This window comes from Pogonomyrmex barbatus, unplaced genomic scaffold, assembly GCF_055798465.1.
Source record: "Pogonomyrmex barbatus isolate J1 unplaced genomic scaffold, ASM5579846v1 scaffold2, whole genome shotgun sequence".
NCBI lineage: Eukaryota > Metazoa > Arthropoda > Insecta > Hymenoptera > Formicidae > Pogonomyrmex > Pogonomyrmex barbatus.
Window position 1 is genome coordinate 19,538,584 of NW_028297116.1, and position 18,497 is coordinate 19,557,080.

An 18,497-nucleotide genomic window follows, 5' to 3' on the forward strand; every position below is an offset into this window, starting at 1 on the left:
ATCTTGTTTGCGAATAATAAAGAAGTCAACGGTAAAGTCAAGAGCCCGGTAACGAACGGCGCTCTTTCTCTCTCGGGTACTCAAATATCGATATTTACGACCCTCTCTGATTATTTCCGATCGAGCCTTGGAAGCATTAGGGCATTAGTTACCACAGTGTGGCTGCTGGTCAGACATTACTTATGTCCACGTGGACATTTCTCATAACAACCGGTCGAATACGCACCGGCGGTTACTACTTGCATTCCTCGCTGTCGAGCGGCTTACTCGCGAGTGCATTTACTACTTTCTCGCACGAGCGCGGCGCGAAACGCTGACGTTTTAGAATAGCATAAAGCATTATTCTTTTGCTTGCACACAACAGATCAATTCGCGTATTGTGCCCCGCCGTCGTTTGCTAAACCGGAATATAGTAATGTAACATGAAAAGTGCAATGTGAAATACACACAAACGTTATAATAAATAAGTCCGATCATGTTTTATAATTCAGTGGTTTACTCCGGCTGCATAGTTCGAATAATTCTGATAACTTATCTCATAACTTAGATTTTATTAATATCGCTCTACATCTTGTAGAATTTGAAATTACGATATCTATTTCATGTGTGTTCATATTTGCAAAGAATACATATCGAGTCGACGTTTAACGCGAGAAGTTAATTTTATTAACTTGGATAAGCTAGTTATCGAATTACTGTTTCAAATAATATCTGTGCATGTCTACATAGCAGATGTATAACGGCTTCAGACTGATAATAAGCATGATTAGCGCAATGGAAAATTCATTGAGTTAATAAATCGCACGAAACGTCGGTCGATGATGATGATCAGAAGCGTATTGATCATTTACACTAGGAAGGAGTTATCTAAATGAGAGAAATATTGATTGGACATACTTGTTGCGCTGGGTCTAATCTGCGATTGCGATTACCGCTTGCATTCCTCTCCGACAAATCCGCGGAGTGCATTTATTATCGCACGGCTCTCTGTATAAATAGCGTTTAAAAGCTGTAAGTTTTAAATTAAAATCAGATACATGTCAATGATTAATGAGATATCATCAATATCGTATTGCTTAGCGCCATGAGAGAAATTAGAAGTTAAGGAACGTAAACGTTTGCGAAGAAATTAGTTGTAAGATTTAAGAGAAAAGTATTTAAAAGGTATTTTTCCACGACTAATGAGCGCATTTGTCTCTAAGATTTTTGTAGATAAGTCTATCGCTTGTTACAATATAATTTTTTTATTATAATCATTTTTTTAATATAATCAACAAATTTTCTCAATAAATTTCACCAAATATTTTCTATTAAAAAAAAAAAACTGCTAACAACTCCAAATATAAAACATCTTAACATTATTTACATTAATTTTTGCAACATAACTCACAATAACTTATCGTATTTTAATCGTATTATTAAGTAGAATAAACAATTACATATAAACAACGCAATTAGTGTTCAGCAAGAAAAATATGTTTCCTCCTCAGCAATTGAGGCAAAATAAATCCACGACAACGAGAAGGTGGAAGTTGACGAAACACGTAGACTCGCGTGCGTCCAATTAATCCAATCAACTAATGTGGTGCGATAACAATCTCTCTGGCTTCTCTCCAAATATCTCCGTTTTCACGCTGAAATTCGCTACTTTCTCGACGCGGCAGCATTCGCACGGCGCCAATAACGCAGCCGCCCCGTTTCGGGATCCGCGTGCAGCGCAATTAGTGCCGCGGAAAATCTGCACGGCGGTTAATAACGCGCCGATAATCGGGCGAGGCGCATCGATCACTCGGGAAGGCATTATCGATTGGCCTCGGCGAAATCTTATCCCGCCGCGCGCGGTGCAAGCACGTCGAACGTCTCGGGGCAGCCTCCTCTTCTCTTGGGATCTGGGTCGTACCCTGAATTCAGTCTGTATGCGCGATATCTACGATTACCGCGTAATTGCCTGCGTGCCCGGGCCGCGGCCTAAAGAGCACCTAAAACGAGGGCCGGGCCGTGATTATCGAGTATCGAAAATTATAATGCTCAGCCGTCTCGCGTGCATCACCGGTATTAAATGGCGAGAGGTATGATTTCGCAGCAATTTTTGAGCAAGAAAGTAAAACTCGTCGAGCGTGCGTATCCGTAATACGGTAAGTTTTACGACAGATTCACCGTGTGCTGTGGATTACGCGATAAAGTACAATATTAATTCCCCGAGTAATGTCCCGGCTGCTCATTTGTGATTTTTTTTTAAAGTACATTAGCCTATATTTCGACCGCGCCTTTTAATTCAGAATGTACAGTGCCCGCCTGTTTCCGAGCTCTGTTTGCTTTATATGAGTCATTAATATGAAATTGAAATGAGAAATGATAAATGGTGAAATTACGGGTCATTAGCTAATTGCATTATTGAAAGTAAAATATAAAAGTACGAGTATTCTCAAAGAGGTAAATCTTGACATAAATTATAATAATAATATATTTGTATGAAAAAGATAATTATATATACTTTGCTCTCGAAAAATCGAATAAAATAATCACGATACAAAAACTTATTAATAATTTCATGAAGACCGGTAAATGAGACAAGAATGATTGCTTGCAATTCTTTTCTTCGCCGTTGGATACCAAATCCAGAATATTTCCACAAATAAGCTTCGGTAAAACTTTCTTGGAACGCGGATGTTATGTGATTCCAATTTATGCACGCTTAGAGATTTTCAGTGAGCCTTTGATTTGTTATAGGACGTGAGTATATCTAGACTCATAAATAAGTCTATTTGCATAACGCGTACACGTTCGCGTTTTGCAGAACTTTCAAACTTCATTAACGAATAACCAGGGAAAGAGGCGAGAACTAAATCCACTTAATCTGACCGCGCCGACTCTAATGCGAGATACACATTTCATGTTTTTGTCATGGACGCTAGTTTGCGCGAACATTACCAACGAATATCGCTATTCGTCACAAGCTTGTTGCCAGTCGCATGGCTAATGTTTCAACGTATCCGAGCGGAAAATCAGAATTACCTTGCACACAGCACGAGCAACATCGCACCTCAAACGATATCTAAAAACACACAGGCGAATTCATTCGAGAGGCGCAATTTACACGTTCCACGGCCAAATTTCTATTTATCCATTTCCAAAGTTTATGTTCAGTAAGTTGTTACGGTCAAGTGTAAATTGATATCTTTAAGCGGCATTCCTAAATGTTTATAGCTCAGCTTGGGTTTAAATAAATGCTCCGTTATAATTTGCATGCTCGAGTGGCATTCACTTTCTAAAAATCTACTTCTTTTGATCGTCGCGCGTACTTGTCGCGTCACGCGTTTTGTCGACGCGGGTTTCCTAGGAGATCCCTGAGATTTTCTAATTTTCTCACATCGCGATACAGGCGGTAAAGGCGTAATTACATGAATCGGCTAATCGGGATCTTCGTAATAATACGAGAGACGAGCGATGATCGCACGAGCCGTTTCTAAATCGCTGAAATCGTAATGTCGGAGTGTTTGCCCAGCCTCCGCGCTCTCGCGTTCAGATATGCGCGTGCCATCTTCGATGAGGAGCGAGATAATGCTTCGGAGGTGGATCACATAGTTTATCGCATGTCGAATGTAACGGAACGTGTGCCTCTCTTTTTGCACGCTCGCAGGCACGTATACCCCGGCTTAGCCACGCTTCGATATATTCTCAAAGTAACAATTTCGTAATCCCCTAATTACAAGGCAAACGGGGTTGAGTATAGCCTGGCAGCCATTAAGGATGTCTTACATGTTACCGAGGATACAACGTAGCCCCCTTTCCCCTCTTCATTTTCAAAGTGAAGCTGCACGAATCTCTTTTGGGAAGATATAAAGTCTAATAGTGAATACTAACTGTTAGTTTTACTTACTCCGACAATTTTCTATTAAGTTGATATAAAAGTATATTTAAAATTATAATGCAGATCGTATAATATCAAATTCCACGTTCGTTTGATGCAGTTGAATTTTCGTAAAGACTACAAGAAAATCCCGAATTGTGTCAATCAGTTCTCGTCGCCTGACACATTTTTCTAGAGGCTTACACTGTATGCGAAACGCGCTTCGTATCCGATTTATGTATTTACAAGCTGATGTCGGTACGCCAAATGTACAGTTAAAAATTATCGTACCGACGGCACAGTAGTCTCCACCTTTTCTCGCTACGTATTTAATTATCACGTCGCTCGAAACTCACACGCTCGAAAGAACGCACAATGTACCGTAAACCATGCATAGCTAATTAGGCTAATAAACTCGTGGTGCGATTCGAGCCAGTACGAGAAAATCCCCTTCGCATAAATACGTCCATTATGATAACTCGTCCATACGCGGGCGGCGAGGCGCGGAAGAGACGTAAATTTTCGCCGTTTTCTACACGTGATAAATTATCGCGTGCGCACACATCGCGCGGTTTTTCCGAGGACGGCGTGTGAGAGACTCTGGCCTATTCCGCCCACATGAAGGCCACGAGCCTCCCAGTGCCGGTCAGGAGGTAACACACAACACGCCTGTGTGCGTTACTGCACGATAAATGGTCATTGATTCATCGCGGGCAGCGCCTGGTGTCACGATAATAAAATACTTCCATGTAATTAGGCCCCCGAGAATATCGGCCGATACGCTCGACTAGTTGGACGCGATCGATAGATGATGCCTATGAAGTGCCGGATATGATGGTACTCGATTTAAATACCCACATGCACTATTAGCACGTAGGCTGACTTTCGTCAACGCGGCGAATGGGATTATCGCTGGCGTTCCGAACTGTTCCCGAAGCGACGACAACGATAATCGAATACATCTAGCGAAAGCGTTCGATATAATGGCAATCTAAAATGATACGTTATTACAATAGCAATCCCGCATAATGCAAAACTTCAAAATGATTTGAAATTATACATAAAATTACAAAGATATAATTTCCATATTTAATTTTTTTACATTACTTAAGATACCTCATTTATGAGTACATTGTATATTTTTTTATGTTAAGTGTTGTGATTAGACTATATAATTGTTTGTGAACAATAGTTAATTGCTTGATTGACATAAATAGGGTTTTTATAAAAAAAAGCATGCATGTCTACAAATTATAGTTCTGTTATTCGATTCGATCTTTATTGATACTGATTGATATACGGTTTTAATTCAAGCTGATACCAGAAGAGCCTAAATACTACCCTCTAATTATCTTAAGTTAAATTAAGTGTTTTGAGTGTGTGTGTGTGTGTAAGGTCTTCCAGCGGCTTAATCACCTTAGTATATCTTTAGTGTCTACTATTCCAGTACACATCTACCTATCGCAAATGTTCGTCTAGTAGCATCGGCCGTAGGCTGTGATATCGATCTTCCGTGCCAGACCCTCGTTTCACTTCCTCTTTTGCGTGTGTAATATATTCTTTTGCTAAAAATGCCGGATCCTAAACATAGCGTATATCAAACGGCAAACCGCAATTTTGTCTTACCTTATAGTGAAATAAAATCCCAAAGAAAAAATCTCCTCATTCGTATATAAAACAATAAACCACCGCATGAAATATTTTAATGATATGTGCAAAACGCAACCGACTGTATTTAGAAAAATCCGGAATTTAATTAACTGACAATGAAAGGCAACTCAAACGATGTAGCAAGTACATTTGAAAAGTTGCCACATCATAACACCGGACGTATAACTTTCAACTAGATTTTTATTGAGGTGATGGAAAGTAGCATTCAACCTATTAAAACTAAAGTCGGAGATAATATAACTGGCGCACAAGTGAAACCGGTCTTAAACAATCGCGTATATTTACCTTTTTACATACTCGCTTAAATAATCCCGTATTACGCTCGATTCACCGTCTGTGTGCATATCGCCAGACGAAGATTAGTCTCGGCCAAGTCACCGCGACGGCGGTATGCTGCCGTGAACGACTTTATCGTCGAGCGAGAGGTCATAAACAGCCGACCGCTTTCACAAGACTTGCGATGGGTTAGCACACGGCGTGCTCGAGTTCGAGTTAGGCGAATCAGTTTGATCTGCGCATTAGTTTGAACCCCGTGAAGAAGAGACGCGGGCAATCGTCTTGCCCCGCACACATATACAATCCGCAGACACGGTACGACCTGCATAAAACCGTAAATCATGCCACGTGTAAATACGTACGGGATGGCATAATTTACGCCGCTGCTCGAACAAACATCATTCGTTCTTCACCTAATTTAACAAGAATATCCAACTACTACATCCTACTGATACACCACGTACAGAGTGTTCCATAATTCTTGTATCAAATTTTTTATTCAAGATGTATTTAATAAAATGCTATTTTTGTTTAATATTAAATATTTCCACAATTAAGTTTTGTGTAATAATAGCAGAATATATATGTAATTATTAGCTACTTGCACCTGTATAAGCTTATTCTTTAATATTAAACATCAGAATAAACCTTCGAGATTGTTACAACTTAAATTCTTGCGCAAGAAGAACAATGACTGAAGTGTGTTAAAAAAAATCAATAAAATTCAATGAAAATTTCACGAAACACCCTGTATAATTTTCCTCTCTCAAGGATTCTATTACACTCTCTGATCACTTACTGCGACTGTGTACGCGCCATGCGGAGAGCTACTTTATAAATCTACGATTCCTGGCATAAACCGAGCCGTGATTTCTCCTGACGTAGCAACCTTTACCAATAATTTATGCAGTTACGCCTAATCGAGTCGAAGGATTGAGTCAACAGACAATCCGAGCTTGACAATTGTTCGAAACATTTCGCACGTCGATTCGATCTAATTAAGCGAAAACTAGAGCAATCGCAAAAATTATCGCGCGCCTACAGTCACTTCTATAGATTTCCTGTTCGAAGAGCTGTTCAAGAGCTGGAAAAAGCGACGACAAGAGAATACGTGACGCCGTAAAGGCCGTCACCGTGCACACGGGCTCGTTAATGCCCTCCAATCAGACTCTCTCGAAGCAGCACCCGCTTGAACTTCGGCCGCGGTCGTTTGTCGTACTTGCACCTCTTTGCCCGGCGGGCATAAACGCGGCACGACGCTGCGATCTCCTGCGCTTCCTCTTCCTGCTCCATCCCACCTCTTTTAGGCGACCGCGGGCTCGGCTCGGCACAACTTCGACCGGCTAATCGGCGACAAAGCGGCAGCTTCGCCAACTACGGGATTACAGTTAGGCACCCGGTGATCTCCCCGGCTGGGAATCCGTGGGAAGAGGAAAGGAAATGATCGGGGAGAAAGGAGAGGATGTAACAAGGGAGTCTTGAGCTGCCGCTGGTTGAAGAATGGCTGAAGAGAATCAATGACGAGGAAGCGTGTTTCGATGACGTACCGAGAGACCTATTTCATACGCTGGGGGACTTGTAACATTAAACGACGACTAGGAAACAAATTAGCTGTTTACGAAGCCTTTTATACTTTACGCAATCTCGTGCTCGTATCAAAATGATGATTTAAATATTGCTTGCAATATTATAATTTGAAAAAATTACAATAATCACGAATATTTTTTAATCTATTACATATTTATTTGCCTTATTTGTATTTGTATTTTTTATTTAATTTAATAATAATTTAAACACTTTAATTTTTTTTTATAAAAGAACCATCTTTAGATATATCTTCGAAAATCTGAATTAATTATTAAAGCAAAGAAATGCAGCTATCATTAAAGACAATAATAAAAAATACGGCAGTGCTTTTAACAAGCTCAAAGATAATTTTGTTTCCGATCTTCATACTTAGTCGAACTATCGACGATGACCACAGCGTCATGCATGCACTATTATTTCAAGAGTAAATAGAATAAGCACATTATGCACATAAAGTCCTCGTATCCTGTGCCATTTTGCACAATAGGTGATTATCTAAAAGACAGCGTTTAGAGCTCTCGAACGGACAGTTCGCTTCCGCTCGACAGATTGTCAACAGAGACTTTCTCGCAAATCCCTACGTTCTCATCGCACTGGCATCACGGGAGGAATGGTACATGCAACGTAGGCATGTAGACATTAAGGTGTAGGATCCGAGCGACGTGAGACGGTCGGAAAATCTCGCGGAGATTGCTCGAGACGAGTCGGAAACTTAGCCCCGCGGGGCAGCTCCAACGGGATCCCACGAAACCGAAACAACGTTGCGCTTTGTTGCAATCAAGGTGGCGGAATGAAGGAAGTGAGCACGACCAGACGGAGGAGAAACACCGCGAGCGTCGAGCGTTGAAGGCAGAATCGATGGATGGAGAAAGAGGAGCGCGAGCGGGGCCTAACGAGACACGCGAGGAACTACTACCGGGAAAGAAAGGCAGTATAAATAGGTGCGGGAATGCGAAGTACGAAGATACGTAGGTCGAGCGAAGCGTGGCCATCGGTATTTCCGCGAGGATCTGCTTACAAACGAATCTGCACGCTTTAGCTTAATAAATCATCCGCAATGAAAAATGAACGGAACGAACGTCTTTTCAGAAAAAAAAAAGAGAAACAGGAAGAAGTTCTGTTCTCTGCTTGCTATGTAAAATTATAAATAAAAGGCATGAGTGATTTATATAATTAGTGCCAGTGTGTCTCTTCTTTTAGAAAATTAAATTAAATTACGTTGCATTTTATGCTTGTTCATTTCTCTAGTGACACACTCTAAAATTCATTTACTGTATTTTTTTTTCTCATGAATTATCAGGTACGATTATTCGAAGCAAATCGCGAAAATTCCCTTTTAACGAATTAAATTCATTTTTAGCGAATTAGTTACGAAAAGGCAATTTACTTGCAAGGATCTCGAGTATGCTCGACTTCGTAAGAAGTGCTACATGTATTTTACGGTAATTAAAACTAACAACTGGCACGACGCATTTCTTACCGTTTATTTCTCCCATCCGAAGCACGCCGGAGCCCATTAGTTCGTCGCCCATCGTCTCTGCCTGCCCGCGTACTAGTCAGCTAATCGACGACAAAGCGGCAGCTTCGCCAACTACGGGATACAGTTAGACATACGCGGATCCGGCCAGCTGAGCGAGCCACGAAGACGGGCGGAAGAAGGGAACAGAACACGAGAGACACGCGAAGGGAGCGTGAACACCGAGGTGATACCGGGTGGTAAAGAAAAGGTAGCGGGAAAAGGAGTATGGCAGTATACGATACGATGTATATATATGTGTACGATATGGCAGACGTGGAGAAACAGAGAGGTGCATTCATTGAGACGGAGAGAGGCGGAAGGGACCGTTGGCCCTTTTACGAGAAGAGGAGCCGTATAAATGGATGGACGCACGAGAAACACGGAGGCGTGCGAACTGAGCGTGTAGCTCATGTTCAAGTAAGTGGATAGTTAACGTTAATGTTACCGCGAGGGATCCCTCCCTAATCGAGACACAAAAGAGTTGCGCATATCCCACACTCGGTTGCAATTAAAGCGGCGGAGTGAGCTTTTCCCTTTCACCCGCGGTTACCGTTGTGGGACGCCGCTGCCTCGTAGGAGTGACTGTTACATGAACGCGATGTCGATATGTCGGGCACGCCAAAAAAAATAGCGGGTTTACTCGATCCGATGAAGTGATTTCCCCGTTTTATATTTAGAGATATTATATATTGCTTTTAATCGAGCTTAGATTAATATCACTTCAAGTTTATTATTACGAGATAATGACGCGATAACCATCACTACGATAACCACGTTTACTGTACCAGGAAAACCGAATGCCTGACTATTACTTGTTCGATGATAAAATAGTCCGATAAATGGTAAATGGTTATATCTCGCAATTAATCGCTACATTTAAAATTTCTTTTTTTTTATATCCTTTATTCTTTATAAAAAATATTTTTATAAGAACGGTATTATTTTTGTCCAAAATAATATCGCTCTTTGAAATATAAGATTTAAATTATATTCATTATATATTTTCTATGGTAATTATATTTTCATGATAATTTAAAGCAAAGCGTGTTCCATGAACACGTGAACACTCGCAGGTTAATTCTCGGTCAGGCTTCTTTCAGCCATCGTCTACCTTCTTCCTGTCGTGCGCTAATCGACGGCCGAGAGCAACAACTGCGCCAACTACGGGAATACAGTTAGATATCCGCGGATCCGGCCAGCTGAGCCTTGCGGAAAGGGAGAGAAAGGGACAATGCGGGACGGAGAGCAAGATCAGCCGAGAGAATGGCGCACTCGACAAGGCGGAATCGCGGTAGAAGAGAGAGAAACGACTTGCCGGGGAAGTATCCGCCGGTACTCGACGAAGTACGTAAATAGATGCACGGAATAGGTAGAAGATGCGGGGGCGTGTGAACCCCGAGCTTAAGAGCCCTACGTGGATGGGTGTGTCCCAGCTTCCGCATACTCCTCCGCGGTCACCGCGTTATCTTCTGTAACGCGACGCGAGAGGCAACGCGAAGTCGCGTGTGTGGCGTAAGTGCACATTTCTACCATTGCGTGCTTCTATGCGGAGCACCTCGACGCTAGACAAAGGCTTACGATAAAAGCGCGGTCGACTATCAGACTAAAAGTGTTTAAACCCGGAAACTATACAAATATTTCACTTCTCGAGTGAAATCTCGAGTTTAAATCCACGGTTTTCAACATAAAACGTATAAATATTTAGCAACAATTTAAATATAATATAATCATAAAAGTATTGAAACTCATTGTTCTAAATCCTTTCGTTTTTAAAAAAAGTTTCGATAAAGTATATTACAAGTTTAAACGATTAGGATCAAGATTGCTTTGTTATCTTTTTTCTTGGAAATTTATATAAATGTATATTTTTTTAATACTTACCGGGAAGTGACAGGCCACATGTGAGAACGTGTTCTGGCAAATCGTGAATAGTTCTTGGTAATGCTATTTCGTCAACTCGCTTTTTGGTTCCTGAAATCAGAATGAAAAATCTTGTTATTACCAATTCAGATATCCCTTAGCTATTTGCATTTTAATTTGGCAGCTGAATTGAATGCCAACAGAAATTGATAATTGAATTCAATCGCCCCATAGAATCGGCTCCACAAAATTGACGGCTGAACGAATCTTGATGTGATTCATCGAGATTCATCCACAATAAGATCAAAACTCTTCTATAATTAAAAATTAACTGGCAGACTTATAATTTAATTCATGACAGTATTATGTAATTGAATAAAATCTTTCCAATGTTATTATTTAGACAATTGATTTTTATTATTTTGATATATTTCTGTAAAATTTTCTTATTTAAAAATTGCAGAAATACATTCATAAAAAGACGTAATCCAACAGAAAGAGTTTTATTGCTTTTCCCAGCAATAAAACGTCTCAGCGATCAATTATGGTTCTCGTCCCAGACGCCATGCGTTAATTAATTAAAACTCACAATTAAAATCTAAAATACTAAAACGTAAAACAATTAATTATATAACTTAAACGTATTAGTATTCGAATGGTAGCATTCAACATTCAATTTCTTTAGCTGAACAAATGTGCACGTCATGCTGAACTGTTAAAATAAAAACATACATCCCCGCGATGAATAATGCCAGCCTGCTTCATCGAACCATTAAATACGTCTCTACGATTAATATCCGCTTTGCGAGATACAAAGATCGATCGAAGCACGCATTCGCTACCGAAACGAGGCGCGTTTATCGATTAATCGCAATGGAAGCGTGCGCTTCGGTGGCCCGATAGCGGTGCGTGTACGCGCGTGCACGCATGCAGAAAGGAACATCGGGCCGCGCGCTAGTCCGCATACTTGACCTTCGGTCGAGAGGCTCCCTCTAATTCCACCTTTTAACCCTCGTCACCTACTGTCAGAGACCGGCGGAGATGAACGGCGAAACGTATTCGCGCGCGTATTCGCCTCCTCTCGAGCGTTTACGCATCGCGATGCATCACGCGCGCTCGACGGAGCCACTTTCTACCTTCGCGAGGTAACACGTCGAATAATATGTATCTCACGTCCCGGCATTTTAAATGGCGTTACTACCGCGAGTAGCCGGCGCGAATACCGGACGTCTCATTCATGACGGCGCAGAAATAATCGAAAGTAAGCGAGCGCGAGCGGAACGCGGCAAAGCGCGTCTCGTCGAAGCGCATTCACTTATCGCAGAACCGCGCGCGCGGTGGATCTCACGGGAAATGTAATCAGGCCTAAGTCAACGTCAATCGATTTGACTTTTCTCTCCCCCCCCCTCTCCTCCCTCTTTTTTTCCTATCTTTCAAAGATCGACGATAATAACAATGTAATTAATGCTGACTACTACTGGCGCGTTATTAAAGCAAGCGGGTCGGCGGATTCTCCATGCGGAAAAAGTTTATCGCTTACACCTGTAGACGTTTAGTGCCGGTCGTTAAACCGGTTACCGGAGAATTTTCCTCGAACGCGCAATATCGCGATGCTGGGCGTCGTATTGGGAAGTCTCGTGGTTTTCGCGCTAATCGTCCCGGCCACGTGACGCCCCGTGTATGCCCAATTAGTAAACGTTATTTGCACACGAACGCTTATTAAGCGATTATAAGATGGTTTTACCGGGGACGCTAATTGCGGGTTCGCGCGGCCTCGCAACGGTCCGCTTTATCGCGTTTTCGTTCTTGTTAGGTAAATTGATCCGCGGCGAAATCGGGACGCGCGATTGCTGTCCGCGATCTTGCCCGCGGATCGCGTCGGCTTTACGCCGAAGCGGTAAAAGCGCGTGCGGCTATTAAATGCGCGCGGAGATACGATCAATTAGTACCTGGCGTGCACGCGCGAAAAGTGACGACGAGCCGCGTTTGTCCCGACACGAAAACGTGTCTGCTGCAGCCACGCGAAACGCACGTGGATTACTCCGCACGCAAATACGCAAATAAATTAACGCGCAATTTGAATTTACGACAAAATTATTCTCAGGAGTTACGTAGACTAGATGAAAAATTTGCTCAGATAATTCTACTTAGGATTAATTGGAGCACATAAAATTATGTTAGACGATTGCTTCTGAAACATAAATCGCGAAATTTTTTAATGTCTAATCATTCATAATTTAGTGATTATTTATTCAAACTATTATTATTCATCTCAATATCAACAACTTGGAGAAAATACATAATTTCTGAGAGAATCTGTATAACATAGAAAATGCTATTTCTATTAAAAAGAAATTAAAAATTTAATGGCCACTTCAAATCGTAATAACTCAATAATAAGAAATTGTGGTTCAATTTCCAAAAACATATTTTAAAGAAAAATGTTCAAACCTTCAAACTGTCATAAATTAAAAACAATTTTTTAAATTTCATTAATTTCGAAGTTGGACCTTTCGACTTTGTATAATCAATTTGAAAATAGTGTCATTTGGAATAAAAAATCCTCCAAATTTTGATATAAATTTATCTTTCCTCATTTTTAACATTAATTTAAAACGATCTTTTTATTTTATTGAGAAGTATATCATAATAAATAAAAACGCGGAAAAAGAGAAATATGGATAAAAAACATTAATATATCCACTAAAGTGCTGCTAATCGCGAAACAATTCTAATCAATCGCCATGACGCTATACTAACTACTCATGCATATCGCCTCGGCAATTACCGGAGAATCCACAATGGCCGTCTCTCCTCATATGGCTATCTGTCCCGGACAGATTACTCTACCGTATTCAATCAACAACCGATAACTAATATCGTTTTTCACAGTTAGTCCAACACATGGCAACGAGTCCACGTTCGTTGCCGGCACAATCGGAAGTTCACTCTTACGTGTATAAAATGACGATGACGGGTATGACACGCGACCCAATTTCCCTGTCAGGTACATTCACGCGACTGGATTCGCACACGCACACGGACCGGTCCTCTCTTCATGAGCGCATAGCTCGGAGCCAAGAATGACTTCGCGGATGCGGTTTTGCGATATGTCGGCAGCCGCGGCAAGATTCGCATGCAAATTTCCACGCTCGAACTCATTACGCGGAGGAATGGCGCGCGCGCGGAGAAGGGGAGGGGGGACGTTAATTACGCGGTAATGACGTCCATGAGCGCGTGTATTTTACGAGACGACGGACCCGATGCTGTCGCGAACGCAATTTTACGAGCGGCGTTGCCGGCGCACAACGGCGAAAATAAAGACAGACTGTGAAAAAACACGATTATCAATGATTTATCGACGACGGTTCTCCGAAGAACTCATCCATCATTCCGATGAAACTGTGAAGGAACGCGTGCGAGAGGCCTCTTTTCTCAGTCTCTCTTTCAGTTCAGACTCTATCGCCTTCCGTAGAAAACTGTAAAAGAGCAGTTATCTGAACAAATACGTAAATCTTCATTGCTCTAATCTTCGAATCAACAGTCAGTAATTCACGCAAAAGACATTCTTTTGATATTACGAAATAATATACAATTTTCAATACTCGTTAATACTCGTTATCATTTCTTTTCTTTTTAATTCTCTTCATCGATTGTAATAGCTTTGAGAAATTTAACTTGTAAAACAAAATACAAAGAATTTTCTTACACATAACTTTTTCTATATATAATTTTTTATCAAATAAAAAAAATTTAGTTTTTAATATATTTAATATATTTAATTTTACATTTATTCTTTTTAATTTATATATATCATTTCGTTTAAATTTATCAATAGTCAATTAGTTTGTAATTAATTCGATAATTAAGCAAATCAAATTATCAATGGAACATTATGTATATGTATTCAATATCAATAAATAAAAAATTTTATATATCATCGTATATGCTATCTAAGTAATAATAACGATTAATATATCCCACATAGCTGATTATATTATAAAATGCTCCCCTAGTCATGAATTAACGGAAGCTAGTGTCATTTTATTTCTCGCGATAGGAACTTCCGTTAGAGCACAATTGCGGTTTTATTACTTTATCATTATTTTATCAATAAAACCATAAATCATATTCGATTATATTTACTTATTTGTTTCATTACCAAGAAACACCATAATAAGAATACGAACAGTTGGAAGTAGCGTTCCCCTCGATTTTCCTTAATTCATAACAGTTCGTCGCTCTTCCGCCTGTGTAATTACATTTATTTACCCCGGTAAAATAACGCGACAGGCATTATCGTGGCAGTCCTAACAGTCATAAGTAAAATTAGTCGTCGATAATAATAATAATTAAATCAAATACCGCGTCTCAAGGTAATAAGCGGAAAGCTATTATCGCCAATAGATCGATGGATATTACTTATGCAAATTGCATATAGCTACCGCCACGAATCCACCATCATGCTTGTTATCCTTCTTCTTACTTTCGAGCTGCTTCTCGAACACAGAGAATTTCTAATCTCACGTAATCGTCGAAACAGACAAGAATCCGAATTCATCGGCGAATAATCCGCGCCATCGCTGCTGATCGATACGGCGTCGGTCGTAATTGCCGATTATCACGCGACGAGTACAGCTGACAAGACCGTCCGCCTCCATTCGGAGATAATGCTGCCTTCTTTGTTCGATGCACCGACGAAGAAACGATCGGGAGACACGCGACCGTATCTATTAGAATCATAATTTAGAGTAAACAAATTTATACGAAAGAGAATCGGGCATCTCCTCCGAGCGGATTTCGCGGAAGGGAATACGCGGCGGCATCACGCGAGAGACTCTATCGCGCCAAGCAGTAAAACGTCCAGATGATTTGCGATAGAAAATTGCAATTATACCTCTGTAATAGAGGCGGCTAAAAGAGATTACACGCCGATACGCGTAAATCGTGTTTTAGATTAGAAACTCTTACATTATATAACTTCCGCTCGTTATGGCTCAAAATTTGTGAATAATCCTGTTCGGCGTTATATTTATAGATATTACGCGACGCACTTAATGTAGCCGTTAATAATATTTCGTTTAAAAAGATTTCAGGCTGCAAAGTTATAAGAACAAAAAACACTAATTGAATATTTTTCAATCAGAGTACGTAAATAAATATAATTTTACATACATACATACAAGAATAAATAGAAAATAATTGTCAAGATGAGTTAAGTACAGCGTGAAATTTTCTCTTATTACAGCTAATAATATCGCAAAATTGATAATTGACTTGAACGAATGGACCTCGTATAAGAGCAGCTTCCTTCTCTCGGATTTTCGTGGGATCATTGACACAGCGATGAATTAAATGGATGAGAAGGAGAGAAAAAGAGAAAGAAAGAAATAATAGAAGCGGGAGATATAACATAATCGAGGTCACCGATATGTTATCAAGTGCTGCTATTACATATGCCGTTTGTCGCGTCGAAATGTGATCGCAATGTATTTCTAAAGATGATATAAAAGTCATTTTCTATGTAATAGTTAGAATTGCTAGATCGCTTCTGCTCTGTTTATTCTGACTGCTAATAATTCGAGATCTCGTTGAACTTTCAAGTTCTATGCCCGTGGACAAATTAACACAGTTATATCTGTCGTACTGAAATTATCCTATTCAAACAATTATCTTCAATATAATAGTCCTTTTGAGAACAATCAATTTTTTTTCGAAAAAAATAATCGAAATTATAATACAAGTACGAACATAACAAAAATTTCGATTAATTATAAAAAAATTTTAATAAATAGATACTTCTAAGAATTTAGAATATTTTGTAAAATATAAAATTATAAGAACATGTTAATAATTAGAAAAACAAAATTTCTTTAAAAATAAAATTTTATCCGTTATTAAAAATTTTTATCAATCAAAGATTGACATAATTATTTTTCTCAAAATAAATGCTATTTTCTTTTTTAATTAATGTAAATGTGTGTATATCTATTATACGTTTATTAAGTATCCAGATAAATCGAGTAACAAATTATGTTGTTAGCACATTAGAAAAACAGTTAATAATGCAGCAGCACTTTCATAGTAAAAGCATAGTCTAACGTCGAACTAATAATTATTACCCTCAGGATAATACCACTTCCCATGATTTGAGCCGATTAATCACATTAGCATTGGGTAAGTTTAATCCTAGTTTTTAGTGTTTAACTTCCGCGCAATTCGACGCGCGCTAGCACGCGACTTAACGTCGTGATTTATAGCGCGAAAGCGCAATCAAGCGGCGCGCGATGATTTTATTTAGCGACCTCTCCTCTAGCACCGACTGACAGTTATCGCGATACGCGGCAATTAGGAGCAGAGAATGAAAAACGGCGTAGCAAAATCCGTACGTTTTTATGCGGCGCGCGTGGAAAGTGTAACGGCCGATTTTTCGGTTTTTGTTCCTGAACTTGGCACAGAGACCCTAATCGCTTCACTTTATACGGCTCGGTTTCTTCGCGTGCGTCACCAATCTACTTCTCAGGATCAATCAGTCTCGAAAGACCGGACCAAAACGCGGGAACGAAAGAATGCCCGTCTCGCACTCGATCTCGTTTCGCCCGCGGTGGATGCTCATGAATTTGGGTTAATGCATGTTAACGCATCAAGACCGAAACCACTCCCAACGTCATAAATCTTTGTGCTCGGATTTATTGTCGCTACACTAGACACGGTGTATCATCTCGCGAGTAGTTTTAACATGGAAATTATTGCCAGACCCGAGGATAAGTGATATTCGCGAGGTCATTCACGAATACTGTGATTTATTTCATTATTAATCAAGCAAGACATTTAACTTTTTCTATCTGCAAAGTAATGTTTTAAGATCTTCTATAATGGACAATTTTATTTCTTTTTCTTGTAACGTCTGTAGCACTTAGAAAAAAATTTCTCCATTAGTTTATCAATGTTTATACATCTACAAGTAGATTAAGTATTTATATTGTTTTTCATAATATGAACTCTCCAAGTTTCTTTTATTAACACATACCTTTCATATTTTATGAAAAAAATCTTATGTTTACAATTGTTCTCTACACACGTAATCTCTCTCTGTGTGTGTGTGTGTGTGTGTGTGTGTGTGTGTGTGTGTGTGTGTGTGTGTGTGTGTGTGTGTGTGTGTGTGGTGTGTGTGTGTGTGTGTAAGAAGTTACATAAATACAATATTCTTTTACAAATCATGTTTATTACATCATGAAAGCCGTATTGTGTCTGAATACAGTTCAATATCATCTCGTAGGATAAGCGACTCCCCAGAAATTTTATGGCTTACTATTATGCCAGGCGCTTAAAAAACGAAGCGATAGAATAACGAGATTCGAGTTACTACTTTACTATCAACAATGGCATTGTTGAGGTAAAGGAATATCCTGTTTCTCTTTATAGGACATTCAGATGGGATAATTCTAGCGTCGTCGTTCTCTCGCATCAAATCTTAAAGTGTAAATACTTGTCTGACATTTGATAAAAATCTATAATACTATTCCAAAATAAGATTTAGAATTAGAACTCTGATATATTCTTTTCTTATTTGAACGATCGACATAGATATTTCAGAATGTAATATTAAGCGTTATCTCAATTCATTTAAAATTAACATGTTTAGCTAAAAGAAAACTAATAAATATTCAATTTACTCATTAAAAAATACAATTTGCGATTAAATACAATAATTTTAATAAATCATTCTCCACA

General features: G+C 39.6%; 1 protein-coding gene across 2 annotated transcripts in view; it reads right to left on the reverse strand.

Moving 5' to 3' along the window:
- The window catches only part of LOC105422275 (uncharacterized), a 284,608-nt gene that overhangs the window by 104,674 nt on the left and 161,437 nt on the right, over positions 1–18,497 (reverse strand). For both annotated transcript variants that reach the window (XM_089076728.1, XM_089076729.1), the window contains exon 6: positions 10,785–10,874. In XM_089076728.1, the coding sequence (XP_088932854.1) occupies positions 10,785–10,874 (90 nt within the window). The remainder of the gene's footprint in view (positions 1–10,784; positions 10,875–18,497) is intronic.